Source organism: Eschscholzia californica, unplaced genomic scaffold (assembly GCF_041429995.1).
Source record: "Eschscholzia californica isolate CP2 unplaced genomic scaffold, dmEscCali1.0.p SCAF_6, whole genome shotgun sequence".
Classification (NCBI taxonomy): Eukaryota; Viridiplantae; Streptophyta; class Magnoliopsida; order Ranunculales; family Papaveraceae; genus Eschscholzia; species Eschscholzia californica.
Genome location: NW_028238483.1, coordinates 44,449,337 through 44,472,303, shown reverse-complemented (window position 1 = coordinate 44,472,303; position 22,967 = coordinate 44,449,337). Strand labels below are relative to the sequence as shown.

Genomic DNA, 22,967 nt, shown 5'->3' with positions numbered 1-22,967 from the left:
GTTTTTGCATATAAGTATTTGGGAGGAAAAAATGCACAACTTAAATATTATTGGAGAAAGGGCCCCAAACATTTTTTCCGCACCGGGCCCCCAAATTCTCGGCCACGCCACTGGCTCTAAGTGAGGCTCACAGTTGTACTTTAATGCAGCAACTCTCTATTTTTGTGGCTCGGTTGCTTTCATAGAGCAAAGTACATCAACTACATACTCAAAAATCTTGTTCTTCTCACGCTTTCAATCGATCATCTTCAAGATCGAAAAAAAAAACTCGATAGATCTAAACTTGAACTCAATAAGCAAATGGTATTATTAAGGAGCAAAGACTACAAAGAGATTTTACCAAGAACAGGAAATGACTTTAGAAAAAAAAATCTCAGCTTCAATCATAAGCAGTACTAAAGTAGCTCTTAGCAACATTGCTACAAAGAATCTGCAACACTGTACTATTTGTTGTTCCAACAAATCTTGGAGTCTTGAATTGACTGACAGCTGCTCCTAGACCAAGATAATGATCTAGAATCTTTCGGAAAGTTCCTCTCTTAAGCACTCTAAGTTCGAGGGGTCCTATAGTCTTCACCTTTCTCGACCCAATATAACCTGCATCTTCAAATGCCTTATCCAAACTATTACAACATTCACTTAATACCTCATCGTCCGTTGACTCGACATTTAACTCCCAGAATATCACGTAGTGGCCTGGCTCTGATGACATGTCAGCATGACTACTATAATCGACAAGTTCGAGTTTTTCTTCCATTAATCGTTTGCTTGCTGTTTCTACTGCTAATTGGAGATCTTTCTCAGTGTTCTTATCAATGTTGATTGTTAATAGCAGACTTCTTCTGCATACAAACTGGAGTTCAGGTGTTGAATTATGAAACCCTTTTACCTTTACTATATCACCTAATCTGTACCGATATAATCCTGCATATTCAATAAACAATTGAGGTTGTTCAGATTATACATAACTAATATTTTTTCGATTGAAAATGATGATTATACTCTTATAATTTTGAAATGCAAAAATCAAATCGAAGATATCAAACTAAGAACTTGCTTTCATATAACAGTAATGTATAAACGGTAACCAATGATTTCACTTCACCTAAACCACCCATATTTTCTTTTAATCATTTTCAGCTATGTATTAGTTAAAATACTGTTTTTTCGATTGGAATAGGTCATAGAACTTCGATACAATGATAACGATAGATGGTAAATGTGATAAAGATAGGTTCCTTCTTTTAATTCTACCTCAGATTTAAAACCTATGTCATTTAACTTTGACGTCAATCATAAGAAAAGTGAAATTTTGTTTTCCATCACTATCATAAGATTGTTCTCCAATCTCCGCCTAATTTCTTAGAAAGTCATCTTAATATGAACATAAAATATCGAGTACTATTAATTATATAAAGATATAACAGGAAATCAAGGTAAATAAACAAACGAAATGTTAGATAAATATTTACCTGCGAAAGTGGTGATGATAATTTCATACTCTTCCCCAACCTTAACTTCGGTAAGTCCGACTGGTTCAGCCTCTTCATAGAGTAGAGTAGAAGCATTTCTATCCATGCACTGATTGTGACTGAGAGGGATAAATTCGAAATAACCAATATCAGGAAGAACGGCAAAAGTCACTGATTCTGGGGGCAAACTCGGATTAATATTAGCGGCTATCCATCCTTCCGAAGATCCATAATCTGCACTTAAAAGAGGTAATTTCCCGGCATAATGTCTAAGTTTCTTCAAATAATGCAGCATGGAACCAGTCATGATCCCATAGACGTACTTGGCATTTGGAAAAAGCTCTGGAATTACTCCGTACCAACTACTCAATTCTTTGCATTTATTATATATCTTATCTGCCAATTCAGGGTTTGGTTTAAGAATTCTGGACATAGCAGTTCTGATGGAGGGAATCGTTATTCGGTCTGAGAGGATTCCATCTCGGATATCACTACAGAGTTCCACCCATATTTCTTCGAACGTTCTGAACGCATGGACAATGCTGTGAGCAAATGTTGAAGAAACTGATTGGACTTCATCCCTATAAATGAGACCACATAAGAGATGACAGTATAATTGCTGATGGAAGTCTGATCCGAATATGACTTCATCAGGACTGCAACATTGAGATTGGATTGCTTTCATCGTGTTCTTGAATTCTGTGCTACGGTAGATGTTTGTTGTTGCAGTGCTTGCTGCTAGACCCCCTTTTGTTTTGAACTGCTTGCTGCTGTAAATGAACTGTAGTGCTCGACCATTAATGGGGAATTCCCTGCAATATATTAAGATTGAACCTTATTGGTTAATGAAGAAAGAAGAGTCTCCAAAGAAAACACTACATGAAAGGTCAAATTCAATGAATTTTCTATCAATGGAAAGTCCGAAAAACTGGAGTCTATTCTATTCCCAGATAGTGGACAAGCTTTCTCCCGCAAAAGTAAGGAATTTCCAATTATAATCAATATATACCCAATTTATCCACCAACCAAATTCTAAAAGTTTGTGGTCCTACTACAAAATTGAACACAAACCGTCAAAATTGGTTTGGAGTGTTGTAATGGAAGCTTACACTTGGACAGACGTTTCCCGAGCTTCCATTGAGAAACGATAAAAAAAGAGGAAGAAATAAAAATGTTACGTAGACGTGGCTCTTACCTGTTTCTAAAAGCGAAGGAGGTCTGGAATATTTGCATCGTTGAATTGACCAATTCATCGTTGAATGGTACGAACTTGGGCTTCCCTTGGGTAGTCCCAGAACTGCAAAGAAGCTCAAATTTTAGAAATTCCTAACTAAGTTGTGGGCTACATAAACAAGGATTCAGGAAAGGAAAGCAGGTACCTTAGTGAGATGGCAGTTATAGGTTTCCCAGTAAGAATAGAGGAATTGTCTCCATCTGCAATTCTTTGAATATATGGCTCTAAATCCTTGTGGGTAACCAAGGGAACTAGAGCCTTGAACGTTTGAGGGTCGGTTCGTCCATTTAGACCTAACTGCTGCAAGTATTCGGCCTCGCTATTTTCTTGTAAAATCCTTCGAAGTGTTTGTTTCTGAACTTCCCCTACATCCTTGGTGAGTTGTTCAAATTCTTGTATCACGTGGTTGTGGTTATGTTCCTCTGTGATATCCAGCATTTTGAATTTATGCTATTTGATCATCAACCAAACAAAGAGGGCCGGTCAAAATATTTAAACTGCATCAGAACAAAAACTAACTACTATATACTAGTAGTTGGTTGAAGAAGAATACAATACAATACAATACAATACAATGATTTATAATAGACAGAATAACAATCATTTGAACAAAATACTAATTATTTAGAGCCTGCCTATATATCAACTTATAGAGTTCATTTCTTTCCTTTAAAAAAAGAGAGGGGAGGGGAGGGGAGGATTTTAATCAATGGATCTAAAGATTGCTGCTCCCTTTTTTTTTTTTTTTTATGGCAGAAGAAAGAAAGAGAAGTCAACTAGTAGTACTAATAAGTGATTCTGAATTGAAATCGAGGAGACCAAAGCAATAATTAAGTGAGATTTCAAAGAAAGACAATAAATAAATAATATAAATGGGGGTGATTGTACTTTGAAACCCAGAAATGAAACGCGTTTTTCTCGATTGAATCCAAGTCATCAATACTTGTAGTACTAGTAGTCCGATAATACTACTAGTATTCACTTAGGAGGAGTATTATGCAAGTTTCCTGTATGGATTTAACTCAATTACTACTAAACAAAATCGACCTCCATCAAAATCCATTACTGATTCCATCAAAAATCAAAACAAAAAGTTTCACACAACATTTAGAGAGAGAGAGAGAGAGAGAGAGAGAGAAAGATAGTAGTAGTACGGATCTCATGTTATAGTTGTCTCGAATTGAAACAATAGAAAGTTGAGAGTCGGAATACTATGAATAAATCAAATTATACCTTGCTAGCAGAGCAGAGCAGAGCAGAGGTGTTTGTTTGTTTGTTTGTTTGTTTCAACTTAGAAGAGAGAAGAAACCTGTTGTTATAATTTGAATGCCGGAAAATTGTTTTTGTTTCTCCTCCTCGCTTGAGAACAACAAGAAGAAGAAGAAGATGTGACTGACGATTTTAACAAACAAACGAAGATTCCTTGTTATTATTTTTATACTCGTAGATCGAAATTGGATGAATCTGAGTGATAAGAACGACAGAAACTGCAGCAGTTTCTCTCTCTACAAAATTAAAACTTCTCGGTGTCTTCACCACCGTAAAAGAGAGAGAGAGAGAGAAAGAAGACGAATAGGACAGTTTGGCAAAGTTTAGAAAGAGAGAGAGAGAGTATGTCTCTGTATGTATACCCCAAGAAAGAGAGTGAGTTGAAATGATGATTTCCCTTTCTGTTGTGTTCCTCCCCTTTTATAGGCAACAGTACCGGTGGGGAAACAACTAATTTCTCCCCTACAAATAAATAAATATTCTAAAAGAATTCATCCTCCCGTACAGACTGGAAACTCCTCTTAAACTCATCAAGTCATGGGATCAAATCTTAATGAAAACAGTTAATTACCTTCAACATTTATTACATGTAACTTAAGCACTACTAAATAACCTAAAGGTAGGATTAGATGAGTTTTGAGCCCCCCTATAATGACCCTAACGGTCTTTATATGGGCTTTAAGACCCAAAATGTCTTAATAATTCATTATGTGTTGCATGTTGTATTCATGATGTATCAATGTCATTGAATTTTAATAACTCTTGGAGTCCAATCTCAAAAATATATATATTTTTAAAAGAAATGTTGTTTGGACCGAGTTGGTCGGTTGGCTCGGACCCGAGATTTGACGTGGTCGGTCGACTCTGACGACTCTATTACCATGACTTCATCTTCTCAGTCGAGTTAAAATTGTCGGCAGACTGCTATTGTTTGAGGTTGTTAAAAGGAACGTACATTTTCTTTCTTCTCTTTCACCACTACCATTCATTGTTAATTGGTTCGGAGTGTGATGATCACAAATCTAACATGATATTAGAACTAGACTTGCACGTAATTGTTTTAAGAGTCACACATGTTTTCTGTCACTCCTGAAAAAAGAAACACATCTGAGGTTCAAAGAACTTACACATAAGGTGAGGTGTGAGAATAATCTTACATGAGATAAATGTGATATAGTTACCACAAAGATTATTGTCTTTGTCTTCTCCGTCATTATCAATTAATTTTGTGTTGGATGACTACAAACTTAACGTTTTCTTTCTCTCTCTTAATGAAAGGGTATAAAGAGAAAACGAGAAATGACAAGAGGCAAAAATGTAAGGTAGATGCTAGAGTTACTTAGAGGGGATGACATAGTGACATGGAATTTACTAAAAGACAAGATTTTTTTTCAAAGTTTGATTACCGTGGGAACCACTTTTATTTTCAAATGAGGAAACATGTCATACTCTAAGTACCAAATTCTATGTCACTCTATCATTTCGCAAAATGTAATAGTATTGGTGGAAGCACAAAGAAATTTTTTAAGTCAGTCAATAACCAAAAACTTTTATCAAGAAAAACATGGTTGGGTATTTGGAACCAAAACCTTTTCCCACCTAAATTTTTTAAGTGCAGAAAAAAATTCCCCAAAACAACCCTTTAAATATGGACTTTACTAACTTGCCGTCCTCTCTCTCTCTCTGCCCCCTCCCGAGGAAACGTTTTAGTGTATCTTGGCCTGCTACTTATTCCTCCAACTTAACCCATTTTACGTTTACCACGTAATTCCAAACAATATTAGGCCGAAGTAAGAAAAGACCTAACTTTAAAAGTTAGTTATTTCTTTTTTTTTTGCACTAGTAAAAGTTAGTTATTTCTGTTAATATAAAGAGAAAAAAATCAGCAAAGATGTGCGTCTCTTTTACCTGTAATTTGAAGTGTTCCCGTGTAAACAAGTAACTAGTTTGTAACTTTTTTTTTGTTGCAAAGCTAGTTTACAACTTAGTAAAGAGAAAGAGAGAGAGAGAGTCGTCTCTATACAAGAAAAGGAAAATTAAGTGTATACTTCTATCTCGCTCTTTATATCTTAGTTTCTTCATATTCTCATAATCTAGTCGACGCATTTTTTACCAGATTTCTACTTGTTAAATTTCTATTGAAGTCATCCAATAATAATGTCATAGTTTAGAATTTTTGGATTAAAATTATTATAGTACGTGTTTAGCGAGGCTAATTATTAAATATAAATCTCATATAGTTTTTATATTACAACCTACTTGTAATTAATTAGATTTTTTAATATGAACTAATGATATTTTATACAATGAACATATAATCATGTATAATTGTTTAATTTGAACCTAAAATGTTGTATATAATTAGAACAATATAATACATAGTCTCTAGTTGAAACTTGAAAATGAAGATAACGATTATAACACATTAATGTTCTCTTTTGTCGCCTTGCGATGGAGAGATTCTTTAGATTTAAGATATTTCTATTTATACTCGTAAAAACAATGTTTCTATAAATCATGTATTATACTCTCAATGAGAATCCAATTGATGACCTTTGAGATTTTCGATTGAGTTTCCAATCACTCCATCAAAAAGCGGTGGCCGCCAATTATTTAAGCATGAGAGAATCAATTTTTAACTTCCATTAACAAAGTTTGGACTTAAATTTGAGGGCTAGTTTCCAAATGGCCTAATGATGTAGAACTAAAAAAATTTCCAAATGCCCTAATGCTATAGAACTAAAAAAAATTCCAAATGTCCTAATGCTATAGAACTAAAAAAATTTCCGAATGCCCTAACATTCAAGACAAACATGTCCATTTGACTTTATTTATTAAGCTATAAAAAAGGCCATAACTAACAATATCGGATGTGTCAGGATGATAAGTCTACTACCTCTAATAAACAACAACTCTTTGGGATTTGAAGCGAACTTATTTATCATTCTTATGTTCAAGAACTCCAAAGGCTGATTGTCCTTCGACTGACAATTAGACCATTTAGAAATCACTGTAGCCAAAATGAAACAACCACCAAAGACCAACCAGTCTCTAAGCTTTTGTTGCCTATTTCTCCCTCTAACTCTCGCCATGTGGCTCGGGGCTAACGGGCTGATATTGACAGCTCCTAAATCTTGACTGAACTGGAGAGAGTATATGGACGGTCATAAACATGTGACCGTATTGGAATCGGGCTTTATCAAGTTGACATGGCCGGTTATAAATTACTTCCACTAAATTCTAAAAAGCAGAAGCATGTCACTCTAAACAACCACACCCCTTTACACCCATTCAATGATGTTGAAAGGTCGGATAATCCCATACTCTCCAATTTCATAGTAACTATTTTACCAAATCGTGGCACACATATTGAGGTCATGCAATGGTACTTTAGTATACACTTTAATGAGGTACCAATATTCTTATCCCTTGACCTTTTTTTTTTTTTGATGAAATATCTTATCCCTTGACCTTGTAAATAGAATTTCCCCTTACTCTTGATCATATATTTTGTTTGGAGAAAATATTAGCGTTACAACATGTATTATCAGAGATAATATATTTATAACACCGAGATGAGTTACAATTTCTTCTTGCTTTTTAAACGAACTGTTTTTTTTTTCTTTGAATACATAGTTAATTACGTGAAAGATATGTCTTACTTTTAGAAACTTATTAGGTCTTTCACTAATCAAATACAACCGAAATGGAAGCTCAAAATGGCTTATACTGATTTTAGAAAGAAAAAAAAAATCAAAATAGAAGGAACCCCAAAATGTCTTCCGTTTAACAATGTAGGTGGGATTGACCCTTCATTTTTAACAAGTGGGACGGTTGAAGAATGCTAAGTTCCGTCCAAAACAAGGTGGGTCCGTCCCTTTCTACTCGGCCCAACCCACTTATGGATTAGTAGTGGGTCCTTTAACCGGCCACAGTTCAGATTCCGTCTAGGGTAAATTTACTCCTACAACCCGAACCGGTTTACAAGATACTTCCAGTTAGATCTTAAATTGTAGCGTTTAGGAAACATGTTCAATCCTCGGGGACTGTTTTTCTCTTTCTTTGGTTAGATACTCCATAAAATTTTAGGGTTATTTTCCAAATAGCCCCCAACTTTGTAACCAGCTTCCTGCCTAGCCCCCTAGATTAGCAAAAGTACCTATATGGTCCCCTTTTTGAGATTCCGTTATAACACCGTTAACCAGTCAACATTTCTCTCTCCTCCATCTCACAACCTCTCTCTGCCACCTCATTTCTAGCCAACTCATCATCTTCTTCGGCGAAGATCGCCGACCGACCAATTTTCCGGTCGGCGACCTTCAAACCTAAAAAAATATATATATATTCTCTCTCTCTCTCTCTCTCTCTCTTTAGAATAGATCTAGAGAGAAAAGAAAGAAAAAAAATTAGGTTTGAAGGTTGCCGGGCGGAAAATTGGTCGGCCGACGACCTTCTCCGAAGAAGATGATTAGTTGGCTAGAAGATGAGGTGGTAGAGAGAGGTTATGAGATGGAGGAGAGAGAAATGTTGACTGGTTAACGGTGTTATAACGGAATCTCAAAAAGGGGGGGTCATATAGGTATTTTTGCTAATCTAGGGGTTAGGCAGGAAACTGGTCACAAAGTTGGGGGCCATTTGGGAAATAACCCAAAATCTCACTACAAGTTTAAATGTCATGAATTGGGTTTCACAATGATAGTGTTTTGGTTAGGGGTGAAAATCTGTTAGGTGACCGACTTTTCTGAGCGAGTGAGCCTATCTACAGTCCGATCCAAAGAGTTCGGTTATTGTAAATCTCAATCTGAATCAATCAATTCATGGTTTAGTTCGGTAGGTTTGGTTCGGCTACGGAACCAAACTATGCATGAACGGTTTGGTTTGGTTGGATAATCAAACCAAATTTAAAATGTTAAGAACAAAATTTAGAGTTTTCGACTTTAAAACCTGCTACAGTTATACTTAGAACCTGCTAAAAATTAGTATTGTCTCACAAACCATTAAGTTACATATACGAAATTAATCTGACATACTTTCTCAATATTCGAGGAAGATAAAAGACGACATTCAATTAAATCTCCACCATCTATCATGCCCAATCGTATATGTTTATATATAATATAATATATAAAAGATTATAATAAATGGTTTGATTTGGTTTGTTTTTTTTTTTTTCAGTTATCCGTTATGTGAATCCATGGACCGAATGAAATCCTTTGGTTTTGACCTTCTAGTATCCAAACCAATCCGTTTGGTTCGGATTGATTTAGTTGGTTCGGATACTAAACCTACAATCCTATTTTAATAAGTCCCAAATTTTAATAAAATGTTGAGTTCCTTTTGGAGTTTGTTATTTTGGCCGGTGGGTTTTGGAACATTTTCCTCATTTTGGGAATGAGTGGAAATGAGTGGAAGTGCCTATAGTCAGTAGGGAATATAGATTAAACTATAGAACTTTTTTTGTTGCAAATAAGCTATAGCAATTGAAAATGTACATTCAACAAAAAAAAAAAAACAAAAGAAAATTGAAAATGCACAAATAAGAGGTACGCATAAAACCAACTAGCCGCATTAATTTACTCCAAATTCCAAAATTAAAATTTTCTATGCTTTGGTCGGTATTTATTTTCTATAAACAAGGGAAATCGTGACACACCTCTCACTCGGGAATCTTTTCCTCAAACCAAGTAGGTCCATAATTGTGTCTTTTTACTTAAATAAAAACACATTGGTTGGTCCGAAGTCTTGTGGATATTCGAGTCTGCTAAAGCCCACTGATACTATATGTATAGAGTCCATTAGTCCATAGGCCTAATTTATATAGGACCAGGGTATGTTCTTGCCCGTAGGGCACAGAGTTTTATATAAGTATTTTACGTGAAATTATCGACATATGTTTTGGTCATTAAAAAATTTTTAAGTCGATAAAATAAAAATGATAATTGTAATAATGTGAAATTTAAAGAAAAAAGAGAAAAGAAAGAGACTCGTGAAATTTAAAAAGAGAGGAAATAACAAATAAGGAGAGAGAGAGAAATAGTGTGAGATTTTATAAGAAGTGGGTAGTTTATTTTGATTTTATGTCTTTATCTTTTTAAAAGGAAGGACCGTGATTTACAAAAGAAAATTGGTCGACGGAGATTTATAAATCAAAGTTATGACATGACACCAAAATTTATGTCATTTGTTATATAGATTTTCTTTTTGTTGAAAGCAATTTATTTGGAGGATTAAACTATTTTTTTTTTTTGCTGAACTATTTAGGATTAAGCTGTTGATAAAGTAATTTGTTGAAAGCCATTGAGCATTTCCCGTCGAAATGGAAAAGAAGGAGGGCTGATGATGTAATTTTCATCCCTCGCCCGGCGTTTGGTTAATATAGGTTTCCGGTACCGTCTTCTAATAGAGGGCAACTGATCCAATAGAAATGGAAATATTTTTTGTCCTCCCTAAGTTTGTTGTAATGAAATGTCTACTCCAGTATAATAACCGTTAGATCTTTATGAATTTCGTATCTCAAGAACTATCTATTAGTAATCAAGGATCAGGATATAAACAACAGTACTCTTCAACAATAATAATAATACTAATAATAATATTCTCTCACCTCCGATTAAAACCTCCGTCACTCACTTTCACTTTCACTTTCTCTCTCTCTCTCTACTTTTCTCTCCGAAGGAAAATGAAGAAATAAATCGCCGCCGTCAAGACAAAAACTCTGAATTCTTTCACCTCTTTCTATCTCTCTGGATTATAGTGATCGATCGACGAGATACCGATTTTGATAGTGAAGATCATAGTTTGGCGGAGGTTTAGTTTCTGATTTCTAGGGTTTTAATGGCGTCGGAAGATGTAGTTGGAAAATCAACAAGTGAAACGGCTGTTTCTAGGATTGTTAATCTAGCCGAAGAAGCAAAGTTAGCAAGTGAAGGTGTGAAAGCTCCTCCTCGTCATGCGATCCTCAGTATATGCAAATCTCTTGTTGCCGGAGGAGTTGCCGGAGGAGTGTGAGTTTACTCTTTAATTATATTCAAAAATTTATTGTTAGTCGTTTTAGTTAAGCCTCAATTAGTGATAAGTTCTCAATTTGAAAGTCATTTATTGTTAGAATCTGTTGTTCTTATTCAGGAACTTGTTCTTCTTTTGGATTCACTTTGTTTCAACAATAGCTAATGTTGTTAGGTTGCTAGATCAAACACAACCTTATAAGTTTTCTTTTCAAGTTAGATATTAGTACTAATAGTTTACTTTTAAGTATTCGGATGAAAATATAAGCCTTACAAATGTTATTTTTGGGACTTGTATATCAAGTGTCTAATCAAGCGTCACAATGCTGAATTTTTGTATGACTAAGAATTTGATCTTTGGTTAAGTTGTAGTAACATTTTGTTTGAAGTTTGTTTTTATGATCCTGGATGGATGGTGTTTACTTATGGAAAATGTTTACTTTCGTTGCAGGTCACGTACTGCAGTTGCTCCATTGGAACGCATGAAAATCTTATTGCAGGTGCCTTTCTGACTGTTGTTTCGTTCCTCTCTCTCTCTCTCTCTCTATTGTGTTTTTGAGTCATTGATATTGTTATGATCTTTTTAGTACTATTGTTATTAGAATTAGTGACATTTCTCATTTTTTAACTAAGATTTGGTTTAGTTAATTATAAAATATATGTGCCTATCATGGATTTTTGTTTTTGAAAAAATCAGCAAGCTTAAGGGAGGCCAAACCCCTCACAAAAGTATCAACTAACAATCAAAGAAAAAGGAATAACATCTATCCATCCTTTACCCCCCTAATGAAAGCAGGAAGCATACATCATAACAAATTGAAAACATATTGTCCCATTGGCAGCATTATCATCACTTTACACATCTTCTAATCAACCCTGCCTTGTCCTCAGTCAATATCTGCTGCATTTTACGGTCTCAACTCAGCAGCAGACAGCACTTTGAAAGTTCAAACCAATGGTAGTACTAGCTTTAGATAAAAGGTCTGCAACCTGATTGGGTTCTCTGAAGATGTGTTCCACCCTGCACTCATGAAAACCTGCAATCTGTGTTGTTAATTCTTCTCCATAGGAACAAAGATATCCATGGAGGGACATCCCCTAGCTTAGTGAGCAAATCCCAAGCTAATTTGGAGGCTGAACCCACAACCACTCTATCATGTCTATAAGAGCATGCAAACATTAAAGCTACTTCGGTTCCCTGCAATTCATGATGAAGCACACTAATAGGTTTTGCACTTCCATGGACAGCAATAATAATGTCACCGTAACAGTCCCTAAGGATACGCCCACACCCAGCTTGGTCTGAACTATAGGATCCATCAGTGTTCAACACGATCAGACCAGGCAAGGGACCATCCTATGCACAAGGCGTAACCAGGGGTTGTTGCCAGCTGCAGGTTCCAAAGAGCTGCAAGTCTACTAAGTCTAGGTGAAGCCTCAGGCTAGCTCACCAGGTTCCAACCGGCAAATTTGTTGCGTGATACTACAAAAGTGGTTTTTGTGGCTTTATTTGTGTCATATTGTTACACTGAAATTTTGTCACTTGTTGAGCTCTTTTATCTGCCTGATAAACATTTCTGTCATAGAGCATCTTCATTCCCTAGTTTTAGTTACTGCAGCCGTTGCGTTGTACAGTCTGCCTTCAAAATCATGACACATTCTTTTGAATTTGAAAATGTAGGTACAAAATTCGCAAAATATAAAGTATAATGGAACTATTCAAGGATTGAAGTATATTTGGAAAACTGAGGGTCTCCGAGGACTCTTCAAAGGCAACGGTACCAACTGTGCACGGATTGTACCAAATTCTGCAGTCAAGTTCTTTAGTTATGAGCAAGCATCCAGGTAATAGTTTCTCCCTTCCAACTGTATTAAACATCAAATAATACCTCTTCAGCCTTTCTTTGTACCTTAATATCCTTTTTCTTCTAGGAGCATATGCACATTCATCAATGCTAATAGTGCTCCCTGCTTTCTTACAAATTTGATTTTCTGAACAGGGGTATATTGTGGCTTTATCGTCAACAACCTGGCAATGGTAGGCGATCCCTCTCATTTGTATTTTTTTTTCGTTAGTTTTGTCTTCTTAGGACTGTATTTAATTGGGATATCATCTTTATAACATAGAGAAAATACTTGAAATGTCTTTGTATTACTGCCCCCGTGCTTTTAGTTCTCAATATAATCATACAAATTTTCAGAAAAGAAATATTTTTGGTAACTCTGCAGAGGATGCAACACTCACTCCTCTATTACGGCTTGGAGCTGGAGCATGTGCTGGAATTATTGCCATGTCAGCAACTTATCCTATGGACATGGTTCGGGGGAGGATTACAGTCCAGGTGCTGTCTCTAGTGCCCTTTTACCTTCGCTCTCTCTCTCTCTCTCTCTCTCTCTCTCTCTCTCTATGGATTTCCTTTTTGTAGTGTCTAATACATAGTAAGTGATATTCCTGTCCACTTCGTTGGATGCAGACAGAGAATTCTCCTTACCAGTACAGAGGAATGATCCACGCCCTATCAACTGTCCTTCGAGAAGAAGGTCCAAGGGCATTATATAAAGGCTGGCTTCCTTCCGTCATTGGAGTTGTAAGTATGGCCTTTCCTTTATATATAGTAACATCGTAAATGGAAATAAAAAAAGAGACAAACTCATCCACTGGGTAGTGAAAATGAATGTCTTACGAACTTGTTCAGTATTAGAGATTATACTGTCTTTAGAAGAAATAGAATAGAGCAACTAAGGTTCGGGTTGGATTGTTTTTCTAATAGGCAAGTTCTTTCCTCTGTTTTCCTTTATGTGGCAAATTTGTTTGGTTAAAAGGAAAAAGTGATTTTTGTAACTGCCTTCAAAACAAATTCCAGGAAGCAATTTAAGGGACTTGCTTTTTAGAGCTAATTTAGTTCCTCGTTACATTAGTCTTTCGAAGGCTTTTCCCTCTGTAGGCTTTCTGCGTTTCTCTATAATATTTTTAAACATGTATATTATGTGCAATTCTCGCGAACCAAAAACTTAAATGCGAGATATCCAGCCTTAGTCAGCATTTTAGGACCCTATTCTACATAAGTTTTTATTTATTATTATTTAAATCAACTTCTAAACGCTTATTATGTTCATAGGTCCCCTATGTTGGGCTCAATTTTGCTGTGTACGAATCCCTAAAAGACTGGTTGGTGAAGTCGAAGCCGTTGGGACTAGTTGAAGACTCTGGCGAGCTAAGCATTACAACAAGGCTTATGTGCGGAGCTGCAGCAGGAACAGTCGGCCAGACAGTTGCTTACCCTCTCGATGTCATTCGACGAAGAATGCAGATGGGAGGATGGAGTCACGCTTCTTCTATTGTCACTGGTGACGGGAGGAACAAAGCTCCAGTTGAGTATAATGGCATGATTGATGCTTTCCGAAAAACAGTTCGGAACGAGGGTTTTGGAGCATTGTACAAAGGATTAATACCCAATTCAGTAAAGGTCGGTATTCTGTACTTATATCCAGAATTCATTAGTCTTAGCTCATTAATAACTTATAAGGGAAGAATGCTTGCATATTAGGGAACTCCAAATCGAGCCTTGTTGTGGGTCGGATCAGCTTGGAACTGGACATGGGCTGATCCCCACCAGATCCCAGCTCGGGATCCGGGTCAGACATATACTAGTGTGTATCAATATTCAATACACTACATTGGGCACATCCACACACAAACATTACATATATGACATGTTTAGAGGTTTTCTCGGATGGGCTCGGCTCGATCCTGAGCCGAACCCCTAATTACTCTGGTTGTGGCTGATCACAACTACTTAGCCGAGGAGCGGAGAAAGTTTCTCAGTTTCCAATTCGACATAATTCAGTAGCGCAAAGATTACCCTGTTAGCATAATACATAGGTCCTGTTCTTGGTACTTTGATAATCAATGAAACTGGAAGTGACTCAAGTTTTTACTGTAATTTACCTTTTACTTGAAATATTTTCAGATTACTTTGGTTATTATCTCTCCTATTTCATTATCAGAACTAAATCGAACCAGAATCTGATATTGTTCTTCTATTTCTCATATTTTCTCTGACAGGTAGTTCCATCAATTGCACTTGCATTTGTCTCATACGAGATGGTGAAGGATATTCTTGGGGTCGAAATGAGAATATCAGATTGATATTCATAGAAACAAAATCTCGACCGTATCTCTAATTTTGTAGGCGAAAGCGAATAGGTCGATGGAGTATTTTCTTCTCCCACCGAGAAAGAGAAGGTTAGCGATTAGTTCTCGTCTCTTCTGATATGTTGCATCAGTGGGAAATAAAAAACTAGATCTTATTTATTAGATTTTCTCGTGGTTTTTTTCGTACTAAATAAGCACATTAATTGGCAGTGATATTTCATAAGTTGTTCCGGAACTTTTGCATGTTTGATCATTTTTAACTATATACTATGAGGTTAGGGTTTAATATCCTTGGTGGTGTTCTGTTGGAAAACTTTACTAGATATAATACTGTCAATTTTTTATTCCATTTTAATTGTTTTGTTGGAACATAGCATTTATTTGGAACGAGAAAAAAAAATGACATGCTGCCTTATCAGACTAACATGTGTACCCAAAGGAGACCTAAAAAAAATATAACAATGTAAACCCCAATTTCGATGCCTGAAAATAAGATGGAAACGCCACATTCGATTGATGGGTAGCCAAATACGGCCGTACACTTTAGATTCCCACCGTCCTCCAAGTCACTCTCTGATGTGGCAAACAGAATAATTTAATTATAAAATTTAACTCACTTTTTTTACAAGGTAAAATTTTCTTTTATGTTAAAATCTACATCAACAAATCATAAACAATGGGTCCTCTCTCCTCCTTGTATGCTTTTTATTCAACTCAACTCAATAATAACACTCCACTAACTTTCCAAAATCAAAGCATAGAAAATTTCAAAAGAACAAATAAATATCAAGATTAAAATTTTCGATCTTCCATATATATATATATATATATAATATATATATATAGAGAGAGAGAGAGAATCAAATCAACTTGACCTCTGGTCCTTCCTGGATATCTGAGAAAGGATTTGCTTGAGACGATCGTAATTTTCAGTTCGATAATCGACCCACATACAGAGCTGTCTAATAGCTTCTCTTTTTTCTTCTTCCCTGCAAATAGTAATCTCTTTCATCTCTCTCACATTCTTCTCCAACTCTTCTACTTTACTAGAGATTACCTCATTCTCTTTCTCCTCCCGATCTACCTTGACTGTTAAAATCTCAACCATCTTTTGTAAAACAGCTTCTTGCTTTTTCTTCTCATCTAGTTCTTCAACTAAAATACCCATAGTTTTCTGCAACTTCATGTTCTCGTTGTTCATTTCGGTAACCCATTTCTTAGCATTTTGAATCTCTTCTGTGAACTTCAAAATTCGGTCCTCATTTGATGTTTGATTTATCAATGAGCTTTCCACAGCCATCTCTAGTTCAGTGCAAGCAGTGAATGATTTCGCTATACATTCTTTCAAGTCTCGTAGTTCTCGTCTAGCTGAACTAGCTTCTTCTGTCACTTTACTGATTTTCTCGAGAAGTGAATTACGTTCTTGATGAAAAATTGTTTCTGCTTGCCGATGATTATGTTCTCTCTCATTAAGTGATTGTTCTGTTACAACAAGTCTCCGATTTAACAGACGAAGAGTAACTTCGGCGTTACTTTTCTCTTCTTGTAACTTTGAAATCTCTGAAAGAAGTTTTTTTTGTTTATTCTGCAGTATTTCTGTCTCTGAAAATTTTGTTCGCTTTTTTCCTGTTTCTTCTGATTTCTCGTTTTCAAAAACTTGAAGCTTTTCCTGTAACATGCTTTCGTTTTCTTCAGCCATTCGTAATGCATCTTTAGACTGAGACAACTCGTGTTGGAGATTTCCGAGTTGTTCCTTTACAGCATTGATTTCGGTTTGGGTAATTTCTTCTTTCAGTTTCAATGATATATCCAAATCCGAGATCTGTTCTTGCAAGGTAGCTTGTTCAAGTTGCAACTGGGAATTCTCGTCTCTCAACTTTGCAGCTTCTTCTGTTTTCGTTTGTAACTTTGCTTCCAATTCGCTTTTCTGGGTACTCAATGAGTTTATTTCTAGCTGCAGATTAGTCAGAGCAGCAGAGAGTTCTTCTTCTTTCTCGTTCGACTTTCTTGTCAAAACCAAAATTTGATTTTCCAATTCAGTTTTCAGAACCTTCAAACTTACAATTTCCTCTCTCAATTGTATAGATTCAGTGTTTGCCGAGTCCAATTCCCCTCTCAAGTCAGCTACTAGTGTCTCGAAACCTTTTCTTCCAGCTGATGTTTCACTTTCGAGGTCTGAATATCTCTTCAAGAGTGCAGAGGATTCGTTTTCTTTTTCTTCCAGTCTTTCTTTCAACTGCTTGGACTCTTTGACGATTTCTTTATCTAAAGTTCCATTCTCTCCTTTAAATTGATCAGCTTTGGCTCGGAGATCGTCAATGATTTTTTGTCTTTCTTCAATCCTGATCAAAGCCGAAGAATTTTCCGCACTCAAAGCTTCCTTTTCTTTTTCTGCCTCTTCCAGTTTGTGGCTCAAGTCAGCTGCTGTCCTCTGGAGATCCTCTGTGGTTTTCTCTGATTCTTGTATCTGTATGCCTAAAGCTTCTTTTTCTTCAGTCAAAACCACCAATTTCTGATTCATAGCTTCAAGTTCATGTTTCAGGCTTTCCGATAGCTTATGGTACTCACTTTTTTGAATATTCAATGAGTCTACTTCAAGCTGAAGGTTGTTCAGAGCAGCAGAAAGTTCCTCCTCTCTATTGTTTGATTTGCTTTCCAAAATCAAAATTCGATCTTCCAATTCAGTTTTGAGAATCTGCAAACTCAAAATTTCACCTTTTAACTTTACAGCTTCATTAGTTCCAGTCTCAATTAGTTCCCTTCTTTGGGTACTTGCCGAATCTAGTTCCAATCTCAAGTCAGATATCTGTGCATCAAAATTCTTTCTTTCAGCTGATGCTTCACTTTCAAGGTCTGCATATTTCTTCAAGAGTCCGGATAGTTCATTTTCTCGGTTTCCTATACTTTCTCTCAACTGCTTTGATTCATCTGTTAGTTCCCGTATCTTTTCCTCTGCCTTTTCTATCTCAAGTAATACCAAGGAATTCTTTGAAGTTAAAGCTGTGTTCTCGTCCTTTATAGCTCCCAAAGCCTGATTTAGAGAAGACAATTGCTGATTCAGGTCACGGAATTCGCCCTTCACATTTTCCACCTCTTGTTTTAGTGATCCATTTTCTTCTTTCAACTGATCAGTGGTTCTTTGGAGATTGTCCACCACTTTCTGTTCTTCTTCAAGCTTCATCAAAGCTGTTGCTTTCTCCGTGGTAATAGCATCTTTTTCTTTGTAAGTAAATTCTAGTTTCTGGTTCAACTCAGTCTCTGTCTTTCTTAGACCATCTACGATTTTCTCTGTGTTTAGAATCTTAACGCCTAATGCATCTTTCTCTTCACTAATAGCAGTCAAATTCCTATTTGTAGCTTCAAGTTGACGTTTCAGGTTTTCTGTTAGCTTATGGAACTCACTTTCTCCATTGTGGTTTTCACTGTCTGTCACCTTGGAAGAATGATCAGACTCCGAGTCTGAACTAGATGAAGATGTCTCATCTGTTTTTTCTTTGTGATGAACTTTTCTCCATAAATCGCCTGTTAAACTAGTGTAGAGTGAATAGAGGGATTCATACTGTTGGTGGATATCCTCGACGAGTTTAACAATTTCTGACCCTGTATCTGACTTTGCTAGTAGGTCCCCCTCATCATTCTCTACTTCTGTCATCAGCTTCATTATTTTCATCTTCTTATTCTCGACATCTGCAATATTCATAACAAGTATCTCAACAATATGTCCTATATATACCACACTGATGAACACGACACTAAAGACTACCATATCAAATACAAAGTAATCTCAATGAAGAGCTCCAATCTTTACCCAACTATGATGAAGTTGTTGACAAATTTAATGTTTACTATCGAAAGAATGCATAATTTCCAAGTTCAATTGACTATCACATGTATAAGAAAAGCTACTCCATAATTTATACTAAACAATAGACATGATTTGAATGTTAAATTGATAATTTCTACAAGTTAAGGACTGAAAGAATCCTAGAGCAATAAGGGAAGATCTGATCTAAACCAAAACAATTACTAGTATGTATATTGCTAAGAATACAAATTTACCACTAATGATGCTATATCTAGATTAGAAGTAATTGTTTCAAGGAGGGGGGGACGGGGGGATAAGTTTAAGACATTGTAATAACAACAACATTGATAAGAATTCTTTATCTGTAATGAGGGGAAATGAAAATCAAAGTTACCTGTTCTATTGTTTTCCTGCTCTTGGGCTTTATCATCATCAATATAATCTTCAAAATACGATGATTTCCACGGATTTTTCGTCATATGTTCGGTTAATGGAGTTCCAAATTCAAGCTCAGGTTCGTCAAGATCTGCAAAAATAATAATCATATAATAAGCAATTCAATTGTCATTTCTGTTAATAACTCTCGCACCATTTTACAATTCTCATTTCTGTTATAGCCCCATATTTTCTTTCTTTCTTTCTTTGTGTAGAAAATAATAAAAATAAAATAAAAGAAGAATACCATAAAAAACATCATCCATGAAGAAGAAAAGGGGAAAAGAAAATGCCCATTAATGATCTTTTTATCTCCAACTTCCACCTTCCAAATGCAGAAAAACTAAATTTCCATGGATATAATTATTATCAGCAACAGTAAGCCAGCTGATTGAAATCCTATCTGTAATTAGGGTTCCAAAAATCTGATTTTGTTTTCCAAATTCCTCCTACCTGTCTGATAAAAAGGGGATTGAAATTGGAAACTGAAAAGGAAATTATTTGCATCATCATCATCATTTCCATGTGTCAAAAAACAGTGCGATTTTGTAGACCCACATTTCACGCTAGACAACAAGTATCACACCCCCTCCCCACTATCTAAAAAACTTTCAGTTAGGGACTAAAAAACGGTTAATATGCTAAAATGCACCCAAAATCAACTCAGTTATATGCTACTCAAAACATTGCTAAAAGTTAACACGAAATTTCAGACTTGGTGAGTCCCATAAAAGTTAGCATTGTGAAACTCAAATCAAATAATTCCAAAACTTGAGTAAAATCATACACCCAAAGTCGACCTAAATTAACAACATGAATTATTAACAGGAATTAGGAAATCTAGTTCAAACAATTTCAAACTGGAGTAAAATCATACCCAAATTCACAGGACTTGAGCATTATGAAATCTAATTCGAATAAATTCAAACGTCATTCAACTGGAATTCACCAGGAAGAGTGGCTGGACATAGAATCATTTTTTCTCCTTCACCACCTATGTTAAAAGTGTAATAAATGGGAGTCCCAATCCAAAATTTGTAAGGGTGACCACACATTTAACGTGGGTAATGAAAATTGAAGAGGTGAGTGGTATAGAAAGGGGGAGGAGGTTGGGAGTTGAAAAACAGATCAAAACTCGTCATGGAACACACGACGACGACTAAAAATGAATGAATGAATGAATGATGACACACACACACACACTACCATGAAACAACAAGGACAGCTTGAATATCAGATGATGATGAGCTGTAAGTTCCTTTTTTTTATTTGTGTGTGTGATGAAAAATAAAAAACATGAAAAAGTCTTCTAATTAAATATAAATAAATAGTAAATTTGAAAGAAGAGAAGAGAAGAGAAGAGTAAAAAAACTCCTTGATGATGAAATCATGAATGAATTTTACTTACCCCCTTGAGAAATGATGATCGAGATCCACGAACGAACGAACGAACGAACGACGAGTTGAGAAATTTGAATCACATCTTACTTAGCGCCTCATCAATTTTATTTATTTATTCCTAAATCAACAAATGAAATTTCAGTATAGAAATTTTGATCAAGAAGAAGAGAAAACCAGCAGAAGAGAAAAACCTACTACTAACATTTCAAGAATATATATATATCAGTGTTGTTGTTCCAATCAAACTAAAAGTAGTACTGGAACTAATAAAACAAGGTTCAATTTGTTTACAGATCCAAATCGGAACTAACAAATAAAGTTAAAGACTCCTCGATAATTGGAAACCTCAACAATTCTACTACTAGTATTTTGAAGAGAAGAAGAAGAACAAATTTGACTGACTCTTAAAATTAACACTCACTGGATTTTTCTCCTAAATTAAAAAAAGCTTATAACTCAATGGATTTAATGAGCAGCAGCAAAAACATAAACATAAACATAAAAGAAAGAAACAAATTGACGTACAGAATGAAACAAATTAAACCTGTAAATTGAATACTACTATAAATCTTTTAGTACTAGCTAGGATGATAGGATCGGATCTTCCTCCGTTAATGAATTAAGTGGATCTAAAGTTTATTGATTGATTGATGAAGCTAGACCCAAAAACCAGACCAACACAAATATCTAGACACAGAAAGAAAGTGAGAGAGTTTGAATCAGACGAAGAAACCTTTTTGGATTTTTATTTTTTTGGTGGGGTTATTCAGACAGACTTCTGAGAGAGAGAGAGAGAGAGAGATCCAAAACGACTCGAACCGCTAATTTTGCTTAGAAAAAAAGAGGTTCAATTTTTCAGTACACCCCCCACCCAATATAGGCCGATATAGAGAGAGAGAGAGAGGGTATCTTTGGATGGACTTTTTTTTATTTTTTTTTTGTTGAATGGATTTCTCTTTATTTACTCTAGTCAGGTACTCACGTGTTATTTTACCCTTTGTGTTTTTTTATTATTGTACATTCCCCCAGTCCCGCGTAACGTGGACGTGGTGAATAACATTGTTACATTCAATAAAACACCTACTTTGTGACCAGCTTCCCGCGAGGTTCTTATTTTATCGAAAATATTGAGAAGGTCTTTTTTTTTCGTTAAATGTCTGTTACTCTCTCTCCTCCATCTCATCACCTCTCTCTGCCACGTCAACTCTCTTGCCACATCATCATCTTCTCCGATAGGGTCGTCGGCCTGTCAAAAATTCTGGCGACCGGTCGACGACCTTCATACTTAAAAAGAAATTCTCTCTTTCCGCCTCACCTCTCTCTTCTCCGACATAGGTTGTTGGCCGGAAATTTTTTCGATTGGCGACCTTAAAAAAAAATCGATCATCTCTCTCTCTAAACACTCCGACGAAGGGGTTTCCCTTCGCCAGAGTGTTTTAATAGAGAGAGAGAGAGTGATGAGAGAAATTTCTTTATTTTTTTAATGTTTGAAGGTTGCCTGCCGGAAAATTTTCTGACTGACAGCCTATGTTGGAGAAGACAAAGGTGAGGTGGAGAGAGAGAGAGAGAATTTTCTTTTTAAGTATTAAGGTTGTCGGCCGGTCGCCGGAATTTTTGTCCGTCCGACGACCTTATCGGAGAAGATGATGAGTTGGCGTGAGGTATGACACGGCAGAGAGAGGTGATGAGATGGAGGAGAGAGAGTAACATACATTTATCGGTAACGGAAAAAAGAGACCTTCTCGCTATTTTAGATAAAGTAAGGGACCACGCGGGAAGCTGGTCAGAAAATAGGAGGCCTCTACGGAAATAACCCTTCTTTCTTTCTACACTACTAGAACTTTATTGCTACCAAAAAAAACCCCGAATCATCTTCTTTAAGTAGACAACTCTTCGAGATGAATATGGGCAACTCTTTTTCTCCCCCTTGGTAACTAAGAACAAAATAACAATTGGATGACCCCAACACATGAATAGGTTGGAATCTAATGTAAATCATCAGATTTTGTCCTTCTCTATGATTATGTTGGGCAAAATATTTCCCACCTATGTTGGATTTCTGTCAAATTTCATCCAACTTTTCCTAACATGTCTTTCTCTCTAATTTTGTTGGGCAAAATATTTCGTTGTGTGTTAGATTTCAGCCAAATTTCATCTAACTTTTCCAAACATATACATTCGTCGTTATAGT

General features: G+C 35.9%; 3 protein-coding genes across 11 annotated transcripts; 1 reads left to right on the top strand and 2 right to left on the bottom strand.

The window, feature by feature from the left end:
- Window positions 1-283: 283 nt before the first annotated feature.
- JAR1 (Auxin-responsive GH3 family protein) lies at window positions 284-4,606 on the bottom strand. Its single transcript, XM_086649500.1, has 5 exons — window positions 3,940-4,606; window positions 2,852-3,156; window positions 2,668-2,769; window positions 1,473-2,284; window positions 284-924 (listed from the first exon to the last, which is right to left on the bottom strand). The coding sequence occupies exons 2-5, from the start codon at window positions 3,142-3,144 to the stop codon at window positions 380-382; spliced, it is 1,752 nt and encodes a 583-aa protein (XP_086505626.1). The 5' UTR covers window positions 3,145-3,156; window positions 3,940-4,606; the 3' UTR covers window positions 284-379.
- Window positions 4,607-10,376: 5,770 nt separating this feature from the next.
- On the top strand, window positions 10,377-15,484 carry LOC147535493 (mitochondrial adenine nucleotide transporter ADNT1-like). Of its 2 annotated transcripts, none has more exons than XM_086645858.1 (8): window positions 10,377-10,979; window positions 11,431-11,479; window positions 12,661-12,824; window positions 12,980-13,017; window positions 13,209-13,321; window positions 13,454-13,567; window positions 14,099-14,450; window positions 15,050-15,484. In XM_086645858.1, exons 1-8 carry the CDS (start codon window positions 10,810-10,812, stop codon window positions 15,127-15,129), a joined length of 1,080 nt encoding a protein of 359 aa, XP_086501984.1. In that variant the 5' UTR covers window positions 10,377-10,809; the 3' UTR covers window positions 15,130-15,484. The 2 variants fall into 2 exon arrangements, with proteins under 2 accessions (XP_086501984.1, XP_086501985.1); XM_086645859.1 differs by having other exon boundaries at window positions 10,597-10,979; window positions 14,099-14,446; window positions 15,046-15,484.
- A 230-nt stretch (window positions 15,485-15,714) lies between these two features.
- LOC147535492 (uncharacterized) lies at window positions 15,715-21,722 on the bottom strand. Of its 8 annotated transcripts, none has more exons than XM_086645853.1 (5): window positions 21,510-21,636; window positions 20,784-20,894; window positions 19,623-19,718; window positions 19,335-19,466; window positions 15,715-18,822 (listed from the first exon to the last, which is right to left on the bottom strand). In XM_086645853.1, the coding sequence occupies exons 3-5, from the start codon at window positions 19,639-19,641 to the stop codon at window positions 16,001-16,003; spliced, it is 2,973 nt and encodes a 990-aa protein (XP_086501979.1). In that variant the 5' UTR covers window positions 19,642-19,718; window positions 20,784-20,894; window positions 21,510-21,636; the 3' UTR covers window positions 15,715-16,000. The 8 variants fall into 8 exon arrangements, with proteins under 8 accessions (XP_086501979.1, XP_086501976.1, XP_086501983.1 ...); XM_086645850.1 differs by having other exon boundaries at window positions 21,321-21,625; XM_086645857.1 differs by lacking the exon at window positions 19,623-19,718 and adding an exon at window positions 21,198-21,224 and having other exon boundaries at window positions 21,356-21,625.
- Between the last annotated feature and the right edge of the window lie 1,245 nt (window positions 21,723-22,967).